The 24,496-nt window shown below is 51.3% G+C and overlaps 1 protein-coding gene across 10 annotated transcripts in view; it reads left to right on the forward strand.

Annotated features, from left to right (window-relative positions):
• The first annotated feature begins 3,283 nt into the window (after positions 1 to 3,283).
• Positions 3,284 to 24,496, forward strand: part of ADAMTSL2 (ADAMTS like 2) — a 24,919-nt gene continuing 3,706 nt past the window's right edge. The window contains exons 1-17 of one of the 10 annotated variants that reach the window (XM_082068069.1): positions 3,284 to 3,437; positions 4,918 to 5,029; positions 6,033 to 6,175; positions 6,795 to 6,870; positions 7,269 to 7,371; positions 8,444 to 8,589; positions 8,692 to 8,815; positions 9,743 to 9,823; positions 10,256 to 10,431; positions 11,239 to 11,581; positions 12,260 to 12,641; positions 17,722 to 17,825; positions 19,459 to 19,585; positions 21,078 to 21,291; positions 22,704 to 22,859; positions 23,955 to 24,125; positions 24,236 to 24,412. In XM_082068069.1, the coding sequence (XP_081924195.1) occupies positions 4,919 to 5,029; positions 6,033 to 6,175; positions 6,795 to 6,870; positions 7,269 to 7,371; positions 8,444 to 8,589; positions 8,692 to 8,815; positions 9,743 to 9,823; positions 10,256 to 10,431; positions 11,239 to 11,581; positions 12,260 to 12,641; positions 17,722 to 17,825; positions 19,459 to 19,585; positions 21,078 to 21,291; positions 22,704 to 22,859; positions 23,955 to 24,125; positions 24,236 to 24,412 (2,634 nt within the window). In that variant the 5' untranslated portion in view covers positions 3,284 to 3,437; position 4,918. Of the gene's footprint in view, positions 3,438 to 4,917; positions 5,030 to 6,032; positions 6,176 to 6,794; positions 6,871 to 7,242; positions 7,372 to 8,443; positions 8,590 to 8,691; positions 8,816 to 9,742; positions 9,824 to 10,255; positions 10,432 to 11,238; positions 11,582 to 12,259; positions 12,642 to 17,721; positions 17,826 to 19,458; positions 19,586 to 21,077; positions 21,292 to 22,703; positions 22,860 to 23,954; positions 24,126 to 24,235; positions 24,413 to 24,496 lie in introns of those variants that run through there. The other 9 variants (XM_082068071.1, XM_082068072.1, XM_082068073.1 and 6 more) reach the window with 9 other exon arrangements.

The following is a 24,496-nucleotide window of genomic DNA, read 5'->3' on the forward strand; positions in this document are numbered from 1 at the left end:
GCTGGGGGTCCAGACCACACTCCTGCTTCTCCTCCAGCCCAGCTCTCCTGGATCTGAGCAGGCGTTTTGGTGGGGCTGGTTGTGGCAGAACTGTCCCATCTGCTGTGCTGGCACAAGGGCTGAGCCAGAAAAGGGTGAATTTTGCTGGGCAAGTGGTGCTGGAATGCTGCAGCCCATGCTTGTGGTTCACTGGGTCCTGTGGTGCATCGTTCATGGAGAACCTGCTCTAGGGACGTACTTGGGGTTCTGGCCCTTGGGCTTGGGGTGGGAAGGTGTCCCGTGGTGGGGACCACAGCGAGATGGTTGGTGTGCGTGGGTGGAAGCTTGCCATCATTCTCTGCTCCGGGTTACGGACAGAGATCTCTCTACCTAAGAAAGGGACCCCCACCCCCTCCGAGGTGAGAGAGGGCCCGATCCTGCAGAGCGCAGCGTGTCTCTGCTGGGCTGAGCAGCCCCGGCTCCCGCTGAGCAGTGACAGTGCCCAGCCCAGCACTTTGTGGAACTCATCACAGCCATGGAAACTCCTTTCCTCTGCAGGCGCTTCTCTGGCCAAACCAGCAGCCAGTCGCCGGCGACTCTTCCCCGGCTGGAAGAGGTTATTTTGGAGTGTCTGTCGCTCCTTTTATTTGAGCTCTGAATTACACACGGCCCCGGTTTGGGATGGAAAGCCTGGCAGCTGCCTGCCGGACGGCTGCCGTGTGTCCCTTGGGGAGGATGTCGGGGTAAGAGCCCACCGGCCCCACGTCACTGTGGGGACAGGCACTGTGCCGGTGGCTCTGAGCGTCCTTGTGCAGTACTGGGAGGGGGATGCGCGGTGCCAGGGCTGCCGAAATGTGGGATGCGGGGAGCAGGGCTGTTTCAGGGACCCTCGCCCAAATCCTACATTTCCCTGGGAAAGTCCAGTATGAGCCCTCAGTGGCCGTCCCTGGGTGGGAAAGCCTCTCGCTGTCCATGCAGGTGCATCTTGTCTCGATTTACTCCAAGCCCAAAAGCAGTAAATAACATCTGCAAATCATTTCTAACACTTATGCCAAAAACTGGGAGATAAAAAACTCTTGTCGTCTGAGCCTGGCTGTTGGTGATTAATGCCGTACCTGCCGGCAGCCTTGACAGAAGCACCCGCAGCCCCAGGGGTTTTGGGGGCAACACTGGCCCCGGGGGTTTTGGGGTGGGGGAGCTGGGGTTGGTCCAGCCCCACGTTGGAGCCGTGGGGTTTGGCCAATGTGAAGCTGGACAGAGGCTCGTGTTTTGGATCTGGTCTCCGGTGCATTTTGTTTTCGGGGCTGTTTGTGCTCCCATCGAGGCGATGGCATCGCTCCTGCTGATTTCACGAGGACGGGCCGGGGCTGCGTAAGCCGCGCTGCTGCGGCCAGGGATAACACTGCGTGATTTATGGGAGCAATCAGTTGCCACTAGGAGCTGGTTAGGAATTTTCCGATGAAACGGGGATTGCGTCAGAAACCGCTGAGTCATCTCAACTTTTTCATTAAAAAAAAAGTCCTTTGGCTTTGATGAACTTTTGGTGAAGCACAGAAACCAAATGTGTCTCGCCTGCTGCTGGCTCCCCCAGCGCTTGCCTCGGGGACAACCTTCCCCCACCCTCCTTGGTCCTCCCAGGGGCATCCCTGTGGCAGGACGGGGTTCGGGGTCACCCAGGGATGGGGTCTCCTGGCGTGTGACCTCCTGCCAAACCCTGGGGACAGCAGGAGCACTGGGAGGACACGGGCTCGCATGGACACAGGCTGCTCTGGCATTTTCAATGTGAAATATTTTGATGCTTTTAAAACCTCTCGTGTTCAGACTTTTCCCTCCTGGTTGTTCCGAAACGGAAAGGGTTTTTCTCCTGCATGTCTCGGCTGGGATATTTTGAAATGCAGTAGTTGGGTGAACTCAAGTGCTAAATTTTCCCAGTGTCCTGGTCACAGCCAACCGATGGAAAATTGAAAGTTGCAAATCAACCTAGCTGGGTAAATTAAAACAGGCTGGCAGACATTTAGCCAAACAGAAAAGGAGACTTCATTTCCCATGTAAATTTTTTGGGACGGATTCTCTGCTCAGCTTCACGCAGCCATCCCTGGGAGGACTGGCTCCAAATTAACACCACCACGGACCCGCAGCAATTTGGGAAGGGTGCTGGGAGCTGTGCAGGGATCTGTGCCCCACGGCAGGGTGGGCGCACACCCCGAGGCTCCTGGCGCATGGCAGATGGTGATGGGGCTGAACGTCACCATCGAGGGCCAGGAGCAGCCGGTGGCAATAACCACCATAAACTGCAGTGATCGCCTTGGGTGCAGACCCAGTGCTGGGAGTGCTGATTTTGCCCTGTGTGGGACAATTCTAGAGGGGAAGGAGGAGAGGTCTGAGCTAAAGCACCAGAGGAAGGTTAGCGATAGAGGAAATTGTTCAGGTGGGCTGCTCAAAGCTGCTGGGATGTCACCAGCGTGTGCGCAGGGGAGATGTGCTAAGGAATGCGTAGGAACATGTGTCACCATGTAGGTGAGGTGTCTCAGCAACCATATTTTAGGTGTAAAACCACAGAGAACAGACCATGCATATTGTATATAGGTTACATTTACTGTATGACTGTGTCCATCTTTATGCCATAGGCTTTTCTCTCTGGCACACACACACACAGATACCAGATACAATACATGCATGGCTACTGCTGAGCAGGGCAACCATTCTCATCCAAAATGGCCCTTCATGTGCACCAAATGCAATTTTTTGAGCACCACTGTTCTCCTGCGTGGCAGAAAAGTGTTTCAAGCAGCATGACTGACGCGGCACCTTAGCAAATGACACTGAAAGCACAAGATCACAGAGATTTGAATTCTTTTTCAGCAGAAAGTGCAATTAAAAACCCGGCAGCCCATTCCCAGCCAGCTCTCCCTGCACTTCCAGGGGCAGGATGCGGAGGGTTTTGGCCACCTCGCTCTGTGCCGACGAGGTGGGGAGGGCTGGAGGCAGCAGGTACCGGTGCCGTGCAGCGTCTCCCGGGGGGCGATGCCTGGGGGAACCTCGGAGCTGCGTGTGCCGGGCGGGCGGCGGGGACGCATGCGTGCGGCTCCCCCCGCCTGTGCCCCCCCGGCCTCGCCGCAGGAAACCGGCTGGCGGCCGCGGAGCCGGCGCCGGGGGAGGCGAGGGGTTAACCGGGGTGGGGGCATCCCGGGCCGAGAGGTGTGAATTCCGCCCGCTTTCCCCCCCCTGCTTCTCCACCTCCCCCTTCGCCGCTATAAGAGCGGCCGGCGCGGGCTGGGGGGAGCCACTGCGGCGGCTCCTCCTCGCTCGAAGCCCCGGCGCTTTTGGCTGCCCTTTGAAGTCGGAGAGGGAGAAGGAGGGAGGGAGCGTCTGGAGCCGCCGCCGCTCCTCCTGCTGCTGCTCCGCGCCGCTCCCGCCCGGCCCCGGAGCATCGCCCCGCCCGGCCCCGCCGCCTCCAGGTACGGCCCGTCCCGGCCCCGCTCCCCGAGCCCCGGCAGCGCTGCCCGGGGCGGATCGTTCCCCCGCTGCCGCTCCGGGATCCCCCTCCGGCCGGGCTGCGGGCTCTGTCGGGGCTCCCTCCGCTACCCGCTCCGCGATGCTTGTCGGCGACGTTTCCCCCCTCCCGCCCCGGGCCGGCTTTAATTTTTCTTCTATTTAAGCATGCAGCTCTGAGCGACTCTAGGATAAACTCTGAGCGAGCTCTGTTATTGGCTTTGAGTCAGAAGTGTCTGGAAGCCTTAATGAAAACCAAGTGTAAGGCAAGTCTCAGCCACCTGTCCCCAGGATCCCCAGCCAAGCGCTCTGGGCTTCCATTAATCAATGGATCTGCCTCTTGGAAAGTGTCTTTTGCATGCTGGACCTCTACCCTGGGGTGATTGCAAAGCAGAGTTGGGGACCTGGAAGCCCTCTGGTAATTTCTGTAAGCCAGATACCAAAGTTGTGCTGGCATTGCCAGCAGTTCTGCATTTCCAAAGCTGCCACAAAAGCCCTTCCAAGAAGAAAAAGGGGTAGAAAGGAGGCTCTTTTATGTTGCAGGTCTGCAGTCCTGCCCCCTACCCCCAGGAGTAGCCACTCTCCCACCTCCCTGCTTCCCAAAGATACTGTCTTGTTACTTTTAAAGGGAAATTAGCTTAAGGGAGAATATTTTTTCCCCTCTTTCTTACAGACATGAACTGCTTTGATTGCCTGGAAGCATGATTTCCTGAAACCTGCTCCTTTCTGGCTCTTGCAGCGAGGTTCACAATAAAATGTATTGTGGTTTTGAGCTGGATTTTTATTTAAGAAAATGCCATTCTAGGTTATTCTCTTTCATGAGGCAGATGGAGAAAGAGATGAAAGGCTTACACTTGGGATACTTAATTTCTGCTCTTTAATTGTGGGTGGTTTCTTTTCTATAAGAAAAGGCTTCTTCCCTGGGAATTGGTGGGAATTAGAGTGGAACAAATAAAAAAGGAATAATAATGGCTGTTAATTGCATTTTTTTGTATATGAAGCCTTTCATCTTGTTCTTTTCGGAACAGTTCTGTAAATGGGGATATATAAATGCACTGCTCTGTAGGTCCAAAGACACTTCTTACTTGCTGCTTCTCATGCAATGCTTGCTTTGATGTAAGCCACGTTCTCTACCAAGACAGGCTTGGAGCCCCAGCTCTCACCAGTGGTATCGGGTGCAGCCACTGGGAACCAGTGCAGGGTTGTGGTTTGGAAGATAGCAACCGAGATGGGATGTGAACCTGTACCATGTTAATGCTTCTACTAATTAAATATAACTTCAGGATCAAGCCCTTGCAGTCACTGGTGGCTGGTGTCACTTAGCTGAGCAAGAATGCTGGAGAAGACACATGCTGCACAACCCAGGCTGCAAAGCAGCCCCTGCTCTTGAGGGGCGGTGGGGCTGGATGGAAGCTTTGCCTAGCATGGTGTTTGGTCGCTTTCTAGGATGAAGATATCTAAGTGGAGGTGGAGCAGCATCTCCGTCAGCGTGCAATCCCAGCTGAAAGGCACCCTGGCCCTTCTCCTCGTGGGCAATGTTGTCTTTGTGATAGCTCAGGTAAGGGTGTTGCTTTGCTGGGGGTTTGGGGTGGGGAACCCCTGGGACTTTCAGGACTGGTCTGTGCATGCGTCAGGTCTCCAGAAAGTGCAGGGATGTGACTCGACTTAGCTCCTTAGTCTGAGCTTAACCTGAGCTGTACCATCCATGGCTAAGAGCGTGCGTGGATCACTTCCAAGGCTCTGAAAGACCATGCTGTGCTCTTGGATCAGCACTGTTCCTTTTCTCAGTGTCCGGAGCTTTCATTTATTTTGCATGGAACAGTATTCTCCCTTTCCCAGTAAACGCAGAATTAATAGAAACCCCCTAACCAGCAGGTGATTCTGGATCCTGCCCCTGTGATGAGCAACAGCTGGAACTCCCCAGGACGTTCTGTGCCCCTTGTGAAGGGTTGCGAACACCACACTGAGCACAAGTGGTGGTGACACTGCTGGTGGAGCAGCTCCTTTGCCTTCTGCATTGTCACACTGCTGCCTGTGGTGGCCAAGGGGTGGGAGATGGGGTGTCAAGGACCCTCCTGAAGTGACAAACCTGGTGGCATTTGCAAAGGGAGCACAAGGGCTCTTCCAGCCTGCTAGCGTCCACTGGCACGCTCTCCCGCTGCAGAGTGGTTTTGCAAGGGTCTGCTGAAGCTTTCAGTGAAACTTTTGGCTGCAACAAGCTCTTTAGCTCCCTGAATTCACTGTGGAGGAGAAGTCAGAGAGCACCAAAAGATTTGGAGAGCTCAGGGTTGTTTGAGAGCTTGGTTTTGCCAACTGAGTGAAACAATGAACGTTTCCTTTCCCGAGGAATCCCAAATATTGCCATTTCATTCCAATTTGTAATGAAAACACAATTGCAAAAATGCAGGGTTTCTTGCAAGATGGAAATCTCAGGCTTGACCTCCGCTGGAGAAGGAAATGCCCTGTTTGCTCAGGGCGGGCTGGCCGGGGGATGCCCCTGGGCTCTGCGGTGCAGATGCTGATGCTGCTTCTCCTCCCAACCTGCCCGGTGCTTCACACAGGACCTGGCGCAGAGCTCCAACAGCCTGGAGGATGGGGCAGACGTCACCGCACACTGGTGGGGCGAGTGGACCAAGTGGACGGCGTGTACCAGGACCTGCGGGGGAGGTGTGAAGTCCCAGGAGCGGCACTGCCTGCGGCAGAGGTACGGCACCCGCCGGAGCTACGGCACCCACTGCCAGGCGCGGGGCAGCTCCAGCTTGCTGGAGGGTAGACTTGGTCCAGGAGGTTGTCGCTCAGCAGATAAGCACTGGTGAAAAGGTGTTGTCTAGCAAACCCGCTTGTGCAGAAGGGTAAGTGTGTCTCTGAGGATGCTGTGCCCTGGGCACCCCTGCCAGGAGGACCAGCCAAACTATTCCTGTGCTGGCCCTGAAGTTGCTCCTGCAGAGATTAGTGCAGATGGGCAGCAATTTTAGTGCAACTCTGTTTTCAAGGCTTCTGGGCAAAGCAGTGAGGGCACTGTGGTGCAGGGTTGGTTGGGGACCCACTGATCCCAGCTGCTCTGTGCATGGCTCCACCTTCTCCAGGCTGTGTCATTGCTAGATGACACCTTCCAAACCTTGTCCCCGTGATACCTCCTAGGATGCTGTCGTAGGAATAGTTGATGCTGCAGGTAACAAAGCCAGAGAGACCTTTGCTATCAACTCCAGTGAGACTGTGATAGGTCTCTGTGTGGCTCTGCTACATAGAGGCAGGGGACAAATATATTTTAAAAAGGGAAATGAAAGGTTTGACCCCTGTCTAACCATCATTTCTTTATTCAGAAGAAAGTCAGTGAGTGGGCTGGCTAACAAAACCTGCACTGGAACATCCAAAAGATACCAGCTCTGCAAAGTCCAAGTAAGGATATCCTTTTTCTCATCGGGAGCACTTGGTACAAAATGTAGAAATTCATGCTTGCTTTGTGTGGTGGCATTTCTGGGCCCCTCGGAGAGGTGACACCACTTGTCCTGTAGCTGTCACTCTGTTGCCCCTCCAAGCAATTGGATTTTCCTTCTTTGATGCCCATCACCATTGTGCTGGGTGTTGGGCCTTTTGCCTGCTCTGGGGGCCATAAAACCAAGCGGGTGGTTCTTGCACCATCTCCCAGGGGGGTTCTTCAGCCATCCCTGCAGTGGGAGGAGGATGCAGCTCTGGACAGGGCAGGCAATGGAAACACTCCTTGCTTTTGTTTGAGACACGCCAGAAACCTTTCCTGCGTTTTGTTTTCATCAGGATATTAATGTATCCCATTCTAGGAGTGCCCTGCAAATGGAAGGAGCTTTCGAGAGGAGCAGTGTTCATCATTTAATTCCCATGTGTATAACGGCAAAACATATCAATGGAAACCTTTATATCCTGGTAACAAGACATTCTTTGTGTGCTTCATAATGCTTAGCCAAAATATTTTGATAGTTATGATGCTATAGCCTGCAGGAAGGCTCCTCCTCTGATGTTTTAAAGTGATTCTTCAGAGACACAATCAGTTGTCTCTTAAGTTCAAAGGTGCATTTTGCAGCTGCAGGGTAGCTTGAAAAGAAAATAACATCAGTTCATAGCTGTTGCCTGTGTTGGTTGCAGCTCCTGAGGACCAGAGAGCTGAAAGTCTGGAGGAGGATGTGAGAGCACGAGGTGATGCACGGTGCTGGCAGGAAGAGTCTGGCTCACAAGTGTCCTTTGAGCTGGGGCCATTACTGGCTGTGTTGCATTTTTGGTGACATTTGCTCACTCCCACACCCTTCATGTGCTCTGTCAAATGTCACCAAGATGCGGTCAGTCAGCTTGGTCAGCCGGGGTGAGCAGCTCAGAAATAACTTAGGAGTCAGAGACTGAGATTTTAGTTAATTTTTAGGCACCTAACTCATGTCAGCATCAGGCATTAAACAAAAATCATGACCGATTTTTAGAGCTGTTGGGAGCCCAGGATCCTTCTCCTGAGGAGGAGGCTCCTGAGCGCTGGTTAAGCTACTAGGGTTTTGAATATAGTCTTCCTTGTGTATGTACTTTATATCAATATATCTATGTTAATTTAACTTGTGTATTAAATGTTAAGTGAACACGCGTATGTTTTTGTGCAATGTGTATATATCGCTACTGCAAGTCCTTGCACAGAATAGGGGCTGTTGCTGCTTCAGTGTGTCCCCTGGGCTGCCGTTGGTGACACCGCTGGCGTCACTGGACGTGTGTGTCCCGGCAGCAGAGGGGACTGCCCGGCTGTGCAAAGGTTTGCAGCAGTGGGCTGTCACGCTCTCAGAAGCGCGATCTCCTGTCCAGCCTGGAACACAAGAGATGGCAGCTTCTGAACTGCTGGCTGCTGTGCAATTGTGCTGTTGCTGCTGTTGTTTAGCTTGGCAGAGATTCATTGACATTGGTAGGATGAAAGTTACTGTGTTTCTGCTGTTTTTGAATGTGTCTTTATATGCTTTCCCCTTAGATGACTATGTTCACATTTCTAGCAAGCCCTGTGACCTCCATTGCACCACTGTGGATGGTCAGAGACAGTTAATGGTTCAGGCTCGGGATGGAACATCCTGCAAATACACTGATTTCCGAGGGGTTTGCGTGTCTGGAAAATGTGAGGTTGTTAAACATTATAGCAAAAATATTGTTAGTAGCATTCAGAAAGTTATAATGGGTGTGACACTTGCCTGACCCTCGATACTCTATTTGTGCATTTTTTAGCCCATTGGATGCGATGGCATTCTCTTTTCCACCCACACCTTGGATAAATGTGGAGTTTGCCAAGGAGATGGGAGCAGCTGCACTCATGTGACCGGCAGTTACCGGAAAGGAAATTCTCATCTTGGTAAGGCTTTTGGGCACCCTTATTGCTTTATTTGTATCAGAGGGTCATTTATCAAATATATTTATTTTTTGATAAACTGCTTTGAGCTCTTACCGACTGCCCTGATTCAGTTTTTCCCACATGTTCTGGGTGTGTTAATGCCACTTGTAAGTTTAGGCAGGGAAAACCTTTGCATGACCCTTGTTGTCAGAAGCCTGAGGTCTCTGATGCTGAATGGTGCAAGGGGGTTATGCAAGAGGCTGACTTCTTACTGGGTAATGACAAATAAGACTAAAATAGACTAGAACTAAATGATTTGTAATAACAGGAAGCTCGGGTGTTTTGAAAGACTAGGATTTCCAAAATGAGTGCAATATAAAGCAACAGAACCTAAGTACAGTGACCTAACTCAGGAATAAATGATTAATGCTCTGTGAGGATCAGTTTGAGATGGAGCAAGCTACAGGAACATGAGTGGCTGCAGGAGGATTCACCCCATCACTTACCTGGTGCTGAGCAAAGCGGAGCTGGAGGGGAACCACGTCGTCATCTCTTGCTGGGGTTTTGGGAAGAGCGGCCAGTGCAGGGTTCAATACTGAAACACAGGACTGCTTCTCCAGCTAACAAAACAGCCTTCAGATATCTTTTCTTATACCAGTTTACATGCACAAATATCATGTTTAGATAAAGATTGTATCCTTTTCTCCCCTTGGCTGTGTTTTTCTGCCATAAATCAGGATGCATAGTTTACACGTTCTTATTTTGTTATCAATAAGGTCCGTTTGCAGCCTAACAGTTATCAACATTAGTTTATTTTAATCCCTAAATCCTTAAAACTGATTTTGCCTCAAGGCCAGTTTGCTTGATACATTGCAGTGTTGACTACGGAGTGTTTTGTTCAGATTATTTGTTACAAAGCTCCTTTCATTAATCTGTAGTTTCCCATAGGCTATTCTCTGGTAACGCACATTCCTGCTGGAGCAAGGGATATTCAGATAGTAGAACGGAAAAAATCTGCAGATGTTCTGGGTGTGTATAACCTCTTGGTACTTCCCTACAATGCATGCCTATACTAGCTAATGCTTTTTCCAATGTGAAGACGAACGTAGTTTTATTGCAGACATGAGCTAAATCCGTAGTCAATGTAAATCACAACCACCTTGTCCAAGCCAGTGCATTTCTCCTCACTGCAGTCTGAGCACCTGGGCTGTATATAGCAATGCTTTGATGGCCTTAATGTGTGCGAGCCACCTGCCCCTATGCTCAGGAGCTTGTAGTGTAGCCCAGAACTTGGGGCATGTACCCATATGATGTGTGTTGGAAATGGGTGACAAATACATTGCAATGTAGGAGAAATGCTTGTTTTATTACTGTGACACTCTACTAGTTTTTTCCCCTGAATGAACAACTCCATACTTCTGCTCTTGCATGTGATGGTGCTGATTTTTCTCTCGTTTGCAGCTGTGGCTGATGAAGCTGGCTACTATTTCTTCAATGGGAACTACAAAGTTGACAGTCCAAAGAACTTCAACATTGCAGGCACGGTGTTCAAGTACCGCAGGCCCATGGATGTTTATGAGACTGGCATAGAGTATATTGTTGCACAAGGACCAACAAATCAAGGGTTGAATATAATGGTGAGCTTTGACTTGTCAGGTTTGCAAGGCTGAGGGTGATGGGGAAGGGAGGATTTCTGTTGGACTGAGGAAGGGGTGCAGGGAGAAGGGTCCTGCTGTGGTTTCCCAGCTTTCCTGGGCAGCCTGAGGAGGGGAGTGGGAGTAGAGACTGTGCCCAGTTTCTTGCATGAACCTATTTTATTTGCGTCAGTGATCTTGGATGCAGGTGGGTGTGTGAATATTGAAGGTGGGCTTGGGAAACCCTCTTCTGCAAGGAGAAGACACCTCAAGCACTGCGGGGGGATGTTTCTTTTACTCCTTGGCATTTTTAGCCAAGTAACCTGCCTGGGAAAAGTAAGAGACATTGGGCCAGATAACTTAGAGAAGTGCACAAAACTTAAACCTCAACTCTTTCTTGAAAGAAAACCAACTAAAATCAGGTATATGAAGAAAAGTAATTTAATTTCCTTCTGGGTAGCCAGCCAGAGCCCAGGTCCTGCCATCTTCCATGTAGCCCCAAGCTCCTCTGGAAGGGGAAGAGATGGCTCCTTGAGTGCTGATAGAGCCTTAGGCTGGTTGTAGTACAGAGGTTGTAGTACAGCAGCTCTGGGTCCCTTTTTCTGAGCTGGGGCTGATCCTCAGGGCTGTGCTGCCAAATAACCCTTGGAAAATGGTGCTGGGATCCAGTTGTAGGGAGCTGGCAATATGAAGGAAAGCAAATTGGAAATAGCAAAGTAGATGCTCACCAACTGTCAAGCTGAAGACGAATCACAAGCTTTGTGTGCCGTATGTTCACTGCATCCGCTAATAATTTAATTTGTTTGCTAGGTCTGGAATCAAAATGGCAAGAGTCCATCCATCACGTTTGAATACACCCTCCTGAGGAAGCCACACTCAAAAAATCTGCAGCCCATCTACTACACCTTCTCTGAGTCAGATAGCGAGGAAAGCAGAGAGTTTGATGGAGAAGTGCCATTGGGTTTTATCCAGCACAATGCAACCTATTTTGGGAAAATCTCCAGGGAAAGGATAGACTTGGAGAACCAGGTGTTTGGAAGGCAGGACACGGAGGAAGATTTAAACTTGAGCAAAGGTCAGGAAACCAATGAGGTCTATGAAAGAGCAGAAACAATTGACTGTGAGCCAAAACTGAAGGGCAAACAACCCCAAGGTAAGGAGGAGACTTGGGCCTCACTGTTCTGCTTCTCAGAGCTCTTGTTGAGAAATGCTCTGTTTCTACCTCTGGTGATTCTGCTGGATTGTTTTTTGGAAACCTTGGAAAGTTCTTTAAAGTGTCTCTGCTCATAAATCCTCTTTGCCCTTCAGGTTCTGGTTTCTAGTGGGTGGGGGGTGGCTGTGCGTAAGGTCTCCCTGCTGGTGCCCTGCTGTGCTTTGCCTCATGCCAAGGACAGGAGGGAGCCCTGGGTGCACAAAGCTCCCCGTTGAACATCTATCCATCACCTCCCACATCTCCACAGCCCCTGGCAACCTCCTTCCCACTCCAGTCCCTTGGGCATCCCACCACCAGCCTGCCCCGAGTGCTTTCCCAGCATGGCTGCATGGGCTCTGGGGCCGGGTGAGCATCTTCCTTTGTGCCCTCTGCTATTGCTTGGGGCAGTGCTGGCGGATGCTGAGCTCTCCTCTGGCCATGCAATAGCAGGGTGAGACCCACAGAGCTGCACACTCTTCCCAGAGAGGTACAACCCCATGAGATTTCCCCCTCCCCAAGACCCCAGCTCTTGCCTCTGGCCTCCCAGGTGGCTGCTCCAGCGTGTCCCTGCTTTCGCCTCCCAGCCTGAATGCATTTTGTGGTTGTCACTGTTGTTTCCCCCTGTTGGCTCCAATCTAGATTCAAACGTAACCAGGTCTACTTACCAGACAGACCATGACGACAGAGACTTGGACCCCAGGTTCACCTCCAGGGAATTCCTTTCGGAGAATGCCATCACGGACAAGCTGCTGGACAAGACCTTGGATTCCAAGGAGCTGGTGCTCAACATGACCGTGAACAGCATCTTTGCCCAGGGAGACCCAATCAACTCTGTGGGACCACACATTGACAGCCTCTATGTTGACTACGAGGACACGGATGGTGTCGTGACCTACACCATTAATAGCACCTACATGGAGCTGAGCAACAGCAAAGCTGTCAACACATCTGCAGAGACACTGTTTTCAAATGCCACTGTCACCATGACCAGCCCTCCAGGGAACAGAACCCACAAAGCAAGGTAGGATACATGTCTTTAACCATAGTCAATGTTGCTATTGTTAACTCAATAGCGCTGTACTCAGCACAGACCCCATTGCATGGGTTCTATCTGCTTTGGAAGCCAGAAGGTAAGTGGGGGTAGGATGATGTATGTGAAAGCTTTCTGGTGGGGGTTAATCTGGAAGAAAGGACTGGAGGTTTGGGAGCAGAAGGTCAAGAGAATGTTTAAGAAAGAGGAAAACTCACTGCCCTCCTTATTGGGGACTTTGGCAAGTCCATGGTGATGGCTGTCAGCTTGTGAATTGCTCTCTGCCTGTCTCAGCTCATTATCAGAGCCATGGCCATAAAGAAACCTCTTCCTTTTGTCTTCTCTTGACATCCTGCTCTGATTCCCCCAGCCCCTTCCTCTGAGTTCTGATGCAGCAGAAGTTGGTCCTGGCCCCTTTTTACCCACCCTGTTGACTGCCACCCCTGATCCTCCTCACTCCTGTTGGCAGGAACATGATTCCAGCAGCTTGCACACATGTTCCTGCCCGCTTAACCACTGCTGGAGAGGCAGAGCAGGACAACAGCAGCTTTTCTGTAGGGCCTACAGAAATAGCCTTGGTGTGCTGCCTTCATGTGCGCAGCAGCAGTGCAATTAGTCATTGCTTCGACAAGAATATCAGAAACTCTCCAGCAGCAGCTCAGTGATTTGATGTTAGGACCGTCACTTCAGGCTTCTTTTAATGGCTTGTTTGGAGTGGTAGTGTTAGAAAATGCAGTGGGAAGGTGTCACCCTGCAATCAAAACCTTGACAGAAGGTTTAAAAAAAAAAAAGAAATAAAGGCTTAATCTATCTTGAGCAGCAGAATTGATCCAGGCAAGGCTGGGCTGGTTGAAAGGGAGTCTTGGGCTAGTGCTTGTCCACAAGTCTGTGTTCAGGGTCTTGTGGCTGCTCCCCAGAGCACCCCAAAAATTAAAGCAATCCCTGGATAGTTTGGGCTGAAATTGGGCTCTTGAGAATCATTCAGGTCCCAGACCCACAGCCATAGATGTGGGTCTTGCTGTGCACCTCATGGCACCCGAACCTCCCTGGGGGTCTCCTCCTGGCTCTGCTGCTTTGACTCTTCTGTCTCCCAGTCTTCACCACCAGTAAAACATGATGCTGAGCTTCGGGAGATGTAAAGCACTGAGCAGATGCTCTTTGGTTATAGTTAGCTGTATTTACCCAGAACTTACATCAGCTTATGCTAAAGCAACTTATGCTAAAGAAAATGTCCAAGCAGCCAAACATATCAACAAACTTCTTAATGATAAGAACACTAAAACTTTGCCAAGGGCTTGAGTCTATCATCTCTTCTTGTGGCTTGGCTTGGAAATTCTGTCTTCAGCTGCCAAAGCAAGCATTTCATTAGCACTCTGACAGCCGAGGGCAGCCCCTGCCTTACTGTGCCGGGGGGGTGACAAAGGGCCTGTGACCCTTTGGGGTCCCCACTACTCTCCCTGGGTGACCTCGACTACCCCCTCCAGTAGCTGTTAAATGGGGCTAATGCTTCCCTACCTCCTGGGAATACAGGGGCCTTTGCATGCTTTAAACTTCAGAGCAGCTCGGCTATTACAGGATAATCACAAAAGGCTGTCAATGGCCCCAGCGCAGCTTTTTGTGGTGCAGAAAAGCCCTTTCCACTGTCTCTGGCTGCCCATCTGTTGAAGACAAGATGGGGATTTAAACCCCTTCATGAATTGCATTTTTTTTGACCCATTCTTCCCTTGCTTTAGTTCTACAATGCTTGCTCTTCCCCCAGCTCTCTAGACTAAAACAAGAACTTTTCAGATCTGAAAAAGAAGTGTTTGCTTGCTGAGTTTTGCACTAGCCAAAAGGCTGGATCCATAGCCTGGACTGGGAGATACTCAGCTCCTCACTGGGGGGCCATGGCAGGGTGGTTGAAAGGCCAGTGGAGGCAGCCATATGGGGCAGCTGGGGTGTAGGAAATACACTGTTTGGAAACATGTCATTTTATTAAAAAAAACCAAAAAGAGGGGTGGAAGGAAGAAGGCCTTTATTTCTTCCCTTAACTTTATTGGTTCAAGCCCAATTGCAATCGTAAAACTAATTACTAACTGTATCTCCTGGGTGGGAATGATGGATGAGGAGCCCCAGCTCAGCTCACAGAGACCAGGGTTAAAGCTTCTGCTGGCACCCAGCACAGCAGGATAAAGCCCATAATGGGCAGTGGGATGTGGTTTGGTGGGTGCTGGAGCATGAGGTGTGGGAAGAACATTGGTGCTTGGACTTGTTCCTCCAGGAGGAAGGGGTTGGAGGGGACAGCCAGAAGCCACACTGATGGAAATGGTGATGGGGCAGAAGGAGAAACTTCTTGTCCTGGGTGTGGGGCTGAGAGTGTGGGATCCCCATCTGTGGAGATGGGTAAAACTGTGCTGTGCAGGGCCATGTGGGACCCAGTCTGTTACTGGGGTCAGCCTAGTTCTGGGCAGGAGCTTGGACCTGAGACCTCCCAAATCCTTCCCCGGATTAGTTTGGGATGGACGGTGGCTTTTTGCTCATTTTCATTCCCTGTCAATGAACAAGTGAAGGAGGATCATCTCTTTGCAGACTGGGACAGGGTTGGTTAGAGGTGGGGCATTTAATTTCTTTCTAAACTGTTGTAATTCTTAGTGTGGATGGAGTTACCCAGTTACAGGAGCCCCCTGCACCAGCCCCGTGTGTTTTATTTCCTCTCTGGGAACAAGCCTTGCTGGGACAGGAACGGGCACATGGCTCATGTGCCATGGTAGGGATGCTGCGCCGCTTTATTCTCCTGGAGCAGTTCAAGTCTTTCTGGGGCCAGACAGGGCAGAACCAGGTATCCCATCCCTGGAGACATCCCAGGCCAGGCTGGATGGGGCTCTGAAAAGCCTGATCTAGTTGAAGATGTCCCTGTTCATGGCAGGGGTTGGACTAGATGAGCTTTGAGGGTTCCTTCTAACTTTTCTATGATTCTACCCTTTGTCCATCCCGTGCTGCTCAGCCAGGGCTGATCCTGCAACAGGAGCCTTGAGTTTCCCCCTTTGCTTAAAAATAAAAACTGAAATAAAACACACAAATACAAGCCCAGAGACTCTGGATGTTGACCTGTGGTGTTTGTGTGTGCTTGTTAGGATAACTATTCTGTGGGGATTGTTTCGGGAAGATGAGCAGCCCAGAACTCAGCCGGGGTGAGGGACTGGTGCTAATTTTTGGTACTGCTGCTTGCTTGAAAAGCAAAGTGCAGGCAGGGAAGAAAATACTCGACTTTATAAAAAGGCTCATACTGAAGAGAAAAGCCCACCAGCTTTGTGGGACAATGTGCTGCTGTTTGCATATAGAGGAGAACAAAATGACAGTTTTGTCTTTGCTAGAAATGGTAAAAGAGCTGAATGCTGCCCTATGACCACGCGTCTGATTTCTCTGGAAAGAACTTGTCCCTGTGCCCTTGTTACACATGGAAGCAGCTCTTTATTTAGGATAACATACATTAAAGGGACACTGTTGAAAGATTTTCTGTCCTCAGATGTTATGTAAAGCTTATTTTGAAGATTATTTTCTCCTTTCAAGGGACAGGGTTCCCAGTCACAGGATAACTTGGTGTATGCTTTGGTGCCTCTAAGAGCAAGGTATAGACTGGAGGATCTAGGCAATACTCTGTTTTCCAGGAAAATAAAAATACAAAAAGCAAACATTGACTATATTTTAATGAATCTTACTGAGAACTGCCATCCTTTGAGCCCTCTCTCAGCACACCTATAGCAGCCAGGGCTGAGCCAGGACCAGGGGCTGATGCAGGACCCCAGGCAGAGCTGTTTGGGCAAGATAAACCACTATTTATAGTGAGCCGAGGTGGTTATTTTTCTGCAAGAAAACAGTCACATTCATTTCGGTTCCATTTCAAACGCAGGAAGCAACCGTTTGCCAAACTGACAGAGGCAAAGTCAACAGGGAAAACGAGATTGTTGTTGTGTTTAATCCTTCTGGAGGCTCAGTGCTGGCGGTGGAAGGAGGGTGGGTCTGAAAGGAAACGGCTGGATTCTCAACAGTGTCCTTTTAAAGGTTGATTTGATAGACTGGACCTCAACTTTTTCTTACGAACAACTAAATAAGGCAATTTCAGAGCTTCTGCTGCCTAGAAATCATACAAGCTGCATATCTCGCCAGGCCAGAGACAAGTGGATGTCAGGATACAACCTTGTACGCTATTTCAGTGTAGCTGTTTCAAGGGTTTGAACAAAGGTATGAGAACAGAATTAAAGCCTTTTGTTGTAAAGGTGCAGTATCCCTGGTGTGTTTTAACCTCACAGCATGTCAGATGCACTGAACTGGGAGAAGTTGTTATTCTTGGTTTGACAAATGCATTTTTGTACACCAGGCTGACTCCGTTACTGCTTTCCTGATGGCTTTACGTGTTTGAGCAGAGCATGGATATGAGAGATGCAAATTTACCTAGCTAAAAATAAAACAAAATAACCCCAAACAAGAGCAGCAAAAGCAGTAGGTAGGCAAATAGCATGCCTTGGTGTTTAAAAGCAAAGTGTGCTTTGAGAAGCAAGTTCATAAACTCCTGTGCCATGTGTTGGCTTTCGGAAGGAGTGAGCTGCTGAGATTTGAGCAGCCGAAAGCTCTGCCAGGTTGAGCAGCACAGCCCTGGAGACACAGGGGAGGAGATACTGCACCTTTAGTCGCTGTATGCCGAGGGCCAGGTGTATTTGAGCAGAAAAAAAATGCAAACTTTGTTAAATTCTGAACTGTTACTACTTGTGGGTATTTTTATCCCATTCTCTCTATTTCTAGACAGTGGAAGCTCTGCCTCTAACCGGGCTGGGGATTCTACTTGGGGCTCAGGACAGGTATGTTGTGAAACAAACCAAACTGATTAAAACAAACAAACATACCCCAAAAAATCAGAAAAACCAAACCCAACCATCAAATAAAGCAAATTCCCCTCCCAAACCCGAACCCAATCGAATGCAGCCTACTGGCAGATGTGTGTGTCTGACATGGCCTGTCACCGCTCGCCTTGTAAATGCCTTTTTTGTTTGTTTTGTTTTTGTTTTTTTGTTTTTGTTTGTTTGCTTATCGCTAGAAACAGATTGAAGTTGTTAAGAAAGGGCCAAGGTGTGAGTGCTGCTGACATGTACAGGTGGAAGCTTTCCTCCCATGAACCCTGCAGCTCTACATGTACCACAGGTAGTTCTATGAAGCAGCCAAATTCTGCACAACCTGCTGAAATCACCCGGTGTGTGAGTCACTTTTCTGTCTGTGAGGGAGGGGAAGGACCTGGTGCTGTGTAGGGGATCTCACCATCTCTGGAGCTGGTTTAGCATGACTCCGAATCTGCTCCACTTGGGTGCAAAGGTGGAGAGAGGAGCCGGGGGCTGAGAGCCTGCAAAGCCCTGCGACCTCGCAGGTGTGTGGGGGCTCAGAGTTAGTGCTCAGTGCATCCCTCATCCTGCTAAACGCCCTTTGGGGAGCACTGATTGTCATCTTTGCTTCCCAGCCCTGTGGGGACACGCTGGGGCTCGGCAGGATCCCCACACCTTGCTGAATCTCAGCATATTGCCTCTTTTTTTTTTTCCCTCCCTCCTCCTTTTGACCATTCAGAGGGATTTGTAAAGCTCGACTGCTTCCCACAGGGTGAAATTTTGAAGATTGTTCAGCTCTGGCAGGAAACAAAATAGCATTTGGCTTTTTGATTTTTGTTTTGTTTCTCCTACTCCTTCTACCCCAGAGCCAGATTTTGGCTGCGAGGGTGTAAATCTGGAACAGCGATGTAGATGCCAGGGCTATCAAAACCTGGCCTATATTATTTTTGCATCAATTCCCCCTTTTTGCCTCCCCAAAAGCCTCAGCCGCCTGGTCTCTCTCCTCCTTTACTCCTCGGTTAGGGGGTCCTGGCCCCATCACTTGCGATGAAGCGTGTGCGGGTTGTGCACTCGCCTGCACCATGAAATAATCCAGACCCCGCGGTGCTTCTGGAATTAGAAAGAAGGAAAAAAGGGGGAGAGAGGAGACCGCAATCTAAGGGACAGCTCTTAAAAGAGCAAACACGAGGATTTTATTTTTTTAAGCATGCCAGAGCATTTGTTCTTGTCCGGCAGCCACATGCCCACAGCAAGAGCTTCACAAGCCATCCCTGTCCCTGGGATCCCATCAGCCACGTGTTGTGGGACATTTTTGATTTCTTTGATCCCCTTTGACAAAATTTCCCCCTTGACTGGGCCAGGTTGCTCTGCCCTGTTTTGCAGCTAGCAGGGAGAAGTTTTACTTAAATTTCCCCTTTCTCGTTGCCTTTTCTTAATGACATATCACTGAGAAGCAATACCATGTCAAGAGCTGTAGATCTGTGGGGTTTTTTTAGTTTCATGTAAACCATATGTTCCTGAGAGCTGCAATTCTTGTTACCTGTAGCCAGAGCAGCCTCCTGGTCCCCAGCCAGGTCCCAGAAAGGACTTCACATTTACACTGGCATGGCAGGCTGGGGGGGTGGGGAAAGGAGTGGGTTGGGGACCGATTTCCCTGTTGCCTCCACCCACGAGGTGATGGCTGTGAGGTGGAGGGAGCCCTGAGCGTTTCCTGTAAAAACGTTAGTCATATATTGATCTTGGTGGCCGTGCCCACCTTTGGAGCCGGCCAAACTCGGCCGTGCTGCCCATGTTGGTCCTCCCCTCCCAGCAGCATCCATCCTGCGGGCCAAAAACTCCAGCTTGCTGCCCTCCATTGGGATGAAGTTTGGGAATACAGAGCTTAAAGAAAAAAAGGGTTTGGATGTTAAAGTCACCAAGCGTCCTCTGTTGTGTGTGTGTGTTCTCTTTGAAATTAGGAGTGATGTCCACGTATGCGATGTGTGTTCGCTATGATGGGATCGAAGTGGATGATACGTACTGTGATGCCATGACCCGCCCCGAGCCCGTCCATGAGTTCTGTGCTGGGAGAGAGTGCCAGCCAAGGTACCACCTCCTGGGGGGCTCCGCGCTTTCTCCGCTGTGGATGTATTTTGGGGAGGGGGTCGGTGTGGATTTGGGGGTTGTGGCAGCAGGGATGGCCTATAGCACCCCCTTCATCCTCCCCCAGCTGCATCTGCCTGGGCTGCACCGGGATGCAGCAAGACTTTCCTCCTGAGTGCTTTAGCTGAAGCTGCCAGGTTAAAACTTCTGTAAGTCCCGGCAAAATTTGCACTGGGGCTGCCACTGATTCCAGGCACTGTCCTGCCCTGGCCAGCGCACACTGGAATGAATTGGATGGAGGGACCGAGCTTGCAAAGTGGTCCCTTGGGCATCCAAAACGTCACTGAGGTTTGCTTGTATCAGGGCAAGGGCTGGTGCAGAAGTCTTAGCACAAGCACTAGGGCTCTTTTCATGCTTAGGTTATCCCACTAGGATTTTATAAAGCCGACCTTCCTTGTAGTTGCTCTGTTCCAGCTACGTGGTTTGCACCGGGAGAGGGAAGAGCTGCGCTGTGATTTACCGGAGCTTGCAGCTGGGCGGTGGGTGAACCGAGGAGAACGTTCACCAGCACAGCAGCGGACAGGATGCTGTTAGGGCTGGCAAGACTTTTCCAACAGAAAGCACCAAGAGATTTTTGCCTGATCTGGGTGGGAAAGACCTTGGTTTCATCTCCCTTCTGAATTTAGGTGACACCTCTAAATGTGTGACGTCTCCTTGCAGATGCTGCTTGTGCCTGGAGCCCCACATGGGACACAGGGCCAGCGTGCATGGGGCAGCCCCATGTCCAGAGGATTTGGAAGTCTGATTCATTTTGATTTTTACATTTTTTAGCTTATTGTTTAGTTCAGAATGGCTATGATTGATATAATGTGACTGTACTGTAAAAATCTTGACTTCTTACATCTTTTCCCTTGATTTGCAAGCTGCTTCATTCTTGTAATGTCAGGACAGTAGTGACAGGGGACAGTAAGGGGCAGTGTCTGGTAGCAGACCCCAGCTCTTCCAGCCCATCTCATGAGGTTTGCAGTTAGACTGGCAGTGGTACAGGAATGTCTGTCCCACCAAGGCTCAGGCAGTTTTGTGTCACATTATTGCTGGAATTTGCAGGGCGATGGATGATCATGTCCTCTCCATCCTTTATCTGGATGGGCAGAAAAGAGGGGTCAAACGTGGGCAAAAAGCATGGCAGAGATGTGCTGGTAGATGTGGGGTCCCTGCTGGGGTCCGTGCCTCCCCGCAACGGCTTCTCCTTCATCTCAGCAAACTGGTTTTAGTATCCGCTGCTGCAGGCATGAGCTCAGGTCTACTGGGTGAAACCACTGTCTGTTAATACATCCCATCCCATGGGAAAACCTCCTGCACGCTGGTAGCCTGACCACAGCTCGTTCCTGTTGCAGCTGTGTCCCCCCAGCCGGGAGCAGGCAGGGTTTTCCTGGGGGATGCTCCAGCTCCGGTCCAGCCGTGCCTATCACAACAGCCTCTCTTGTCTCCGCAGGTGGGAGACGAGCAGCTGGAGCGAGTGTTCCCGCACCTGCGGGGAGGGCTACCAGTTCCGCATCGTCCGCTGCTGGAAGATGATCTCTCCGGGATTCGACAGCTCCGTCTACAGCGATCTCTGCGAGTCCGCGGACATCACCCGGCCGGACGAGCGCAAGGTCTGCAAGAACCCAGCCTGCGGGCCCCAGTGGGAGATGTCGGAGTGGTCTGAGGTGAGTCCCTGGGGATGCTGGGCTGGTCACACTGCGGGTGAGCGCATGTGCCAGCGCTTCTCCTTTCCTTTTCCAGCTGAAACTCATCCCTGGCCGTCAGAGATTTTGCCTTTTAGGGCACGGGCTGCAGTTATTTCATGTGGAGCAACATGTACCTGTAATTTTTTCCCTAAAATGAAGGCTTGGGTCCCCTCTGGGGTGAGAAGGCCACACCATCAGTCACTCGCAGGGTCTTTGACGGCACCCGGGTGTCTCTGCCTGTGGCTTTTGTGCCCTGGAGCCCACACGCTCCTTGACTCTCTGCAAAGGAGCCAACATCATTGCTGCTCCCAAATCAAGCCCAGACCTTTCTAAGCAAGAGCAGACCGAGCTCCGAGCCAAGTGTCTGCGGGCACAAACCCACCCCGTGTTTTACACCACAAGTGATCGGACTCTTCCTCCAGGGAGGCTCCCGAAACACTTTTTTGTTTTAATTTAGATGTCTCCTTTCCTCTGGAAACCAGGGTGCATCGTTTCCCTCGAGCTGATGGAGGGGCTGGTGCATTCCCTGGTGTTGCAGGATGTTTTGACTTTCCCAGCTGGGTAGAGAGGAGCTCCCTGCGCACGTGCTGGCACGTTATTTTGACTGGCGTAGCAAACCAGAGTGGCTTATTTTACAGAAATCTGTATTCTCCTCCAGCATGTGTCAGGGACAGATTGCTTGAGACAAGTCCTGGAGTAGTTTGTTCTTAGCCAGCAGCAAAGCTAATCTCATTTGGATCCCATCTGAAGCAGGGTGCCAAGTTGGCTGGGGAAATAGGCATTAGAAAAAAAAAAAAGCACATTTCAGGGATCTGAGGATTAACATATCAGCACAGCGCGTCTGAGCGCTGTGCTGTTGACACTTTTCCCTGCTTTACGTTATGCATGGAGCAAATGTGTATATGTGAGACTGTAGTAACTCAAATCCAGTTCTAAATAATGTCACTGGGCTGTGCGGTGCCAAATTTATCCACAGCATAAAAATTTTCAGTTGTGCGGTTTGGGGAAAACATTCTGCAAAGAGGCGGAAAGGAGCTGGCTGTTCTGGGAAGGAGGCGAGAGATCTCACCCTGTCTCTAAGTGACAGCTAAAACTTTTCAGCTCCGATTGGGCATTTTTGGTGCTTTGGATTTTCACCCTCTGGCATTACCCGGCAGAGTTTGCACAGCACCTGAGCAGGATACAGCCCTCCTGCCCCTTTAACCTGACTGCTGAAGCTCTTGGGAGGTTTTTGGGCAAGAGGAGCGGCTTTGCTACAGATTGTTTTACAGAAAGTTATCCATGCATTTTCAGTGTCTGGTTTTAGTTGATAGTAAAAATGTAAAAAAAACAGAAAGTGGCTCCCAGTTCCCTTCGGGGGCCGCTGACACCGACCTTGTCCCCTCCTGCAGTGCTCAGCGCGGTGCGGGGAGCGGAGCGTGGTGACACGGGACATTCGCTGCTCGGAGGACGAGAAGTTGTGCGATGCCAGCGCCCGGCCCCTGGCCGAGAAGAACTGCACGGGGCCGCCCTGCGACCGGCAGTGGACCGTCTCGGACTGGGGACCGGTGAGAGCCTGGGGGGGTGGCCCAGTGGCCATCGTGACCTGCTGCAGGTGGCCCTGCTTGCGGATGTGTTTGTGTCCCTAGTGCTGGGAGTTTTGGGGTCGGACTCATCCTCCCCGGCAGCTTCCAGCTCTGACAGAGAGAACCTCCAAATGATGTTCCCTTCCTCTTCCCTTTTCCCCTTCCTCTGCCCTCTTCCCTTTTCCCCTTCCTCTGCCCTCTTCCCTTTTCCCCTTCCTCTGCCCTCTTCCCTTTTCCCCTTCCTCTGCCCTTTTCCCTTTCCCCTTCCTCTCCCCTTTTCCCTTTCCCCTTCCTCTCCCCTTTTCCCTTTCCCCTTCCTCTCCCCTTTTCCCTTTCCCCTTCCTCTCCCCTTTTCCCTTTCCCCTTCCTCTCCCCTTTTCCCTTTCCCCTTCCTCTCCCCTTTTCCCTTTTCCCTTCCTCTCCCCTTTTCCCTTTTCCCTTCCTCTCCCCTTCCTTTTCCCTTCTCCCCTTCCTTTTCCCTTCCTGCACAGTTCTGCTACAGAGACCCCCTCCATCCCAAGCTATTTTTACCCAGATTCTGATACATTAGCATCAGCTAAAAATAAGCGGTTTCCATGGCAGCAGCAGCTCTGTGAAACACCGTGCATCACTGCAGAAGACCCGGGGAGCACTCGCTGCCTCCCCCGGTGCTCGGGGCAGCGTCCGCCTGGCCCTTTGCAGTGATGGGGGAATGTTTGCAGCCACTTGTCCTCTTTGCCGTGACCTCTCAGAGTGTCACCCCAGGGTTCCCTGCTCGTTGGTGCTTCCCTGAGAGGTGCTGAGTTTTGCTCAGCACCAGCGTGTTGAGGCCGTGGGATGTGTTGGCTGCCGTGGGGCTGCCCAGGGAAGGATGTGCTGAACTTCCCTGCAGCTATTTTAAGCTGAGCCCAAATAATCCCTCCGTGATCTGGGGATGGTGGTGTTGGGAAGGCATCTCTGTTTGTGTTGCGGGGATGGGGATGGGGATGGGGATGGGGATGGGGATGGGGATGGGGATGGGGATGGGGATGGGGATGGGGATGGAGCTGTGCTGCCTTCCCCGCCGCTGAGCACCCGTCCTGCCCGCTGCGGTTGCAGTGCAGCGGCGGCTGCGGGCAGGGCAGGATGATCCGGCATGTCTACTGCAAAACCAGCGACGGGCGGGTGGTGCCGGAGTCACAGTGCAACCTGGAGACCAAACCGCTGGCCATCCATCCCTGCGGGGACAAGAACTGCCCCTCGCACTGGCTGGCGCAGGACTGGGAGCGGGTAAGTGCAGCCCCCGCCAGGCTGGGGGTTGGTTTTGGGGGGCGATGGAGGAGGGATGGGGGCGGGCAGGGGTGTGTGGGGCTCAGCCGGTCCCACTCGCACCCCCACAGTGCAACACGACGTGCGGCCGGGGTGTGAAGAAGAGGATTGTGCTCTGCTTGGAGATTGTCAACGGCAAGATCAAGACCCGCAACCCCGCCGACTGCGACGTGGCCAAGAAGCCCGTGGAGGAGACGACATGCTTCGAGCGGCCGTGCTTCAAGTGGTACACGACCCCCTGGTCGGAGGTGAGCAGGAGGAGGCTCAGGGGGGCATGGGGGGTTCTGTGGGAGGGAGGTGGGGAGAAAAATGCCTTTCCTTCGAGATGCGCT

Source organism: Streptopelia decaocto, assembly GCF_964273445.1.
Source record: "Streptopelia decaocto genome assembly, chromosome: 17".
Lineage (NCBI taxonomy): Eukaryota > Metazoa > Chordata > Aves > Columbiformes > Columbidae > Streptopelia > Streptopelia decaocto.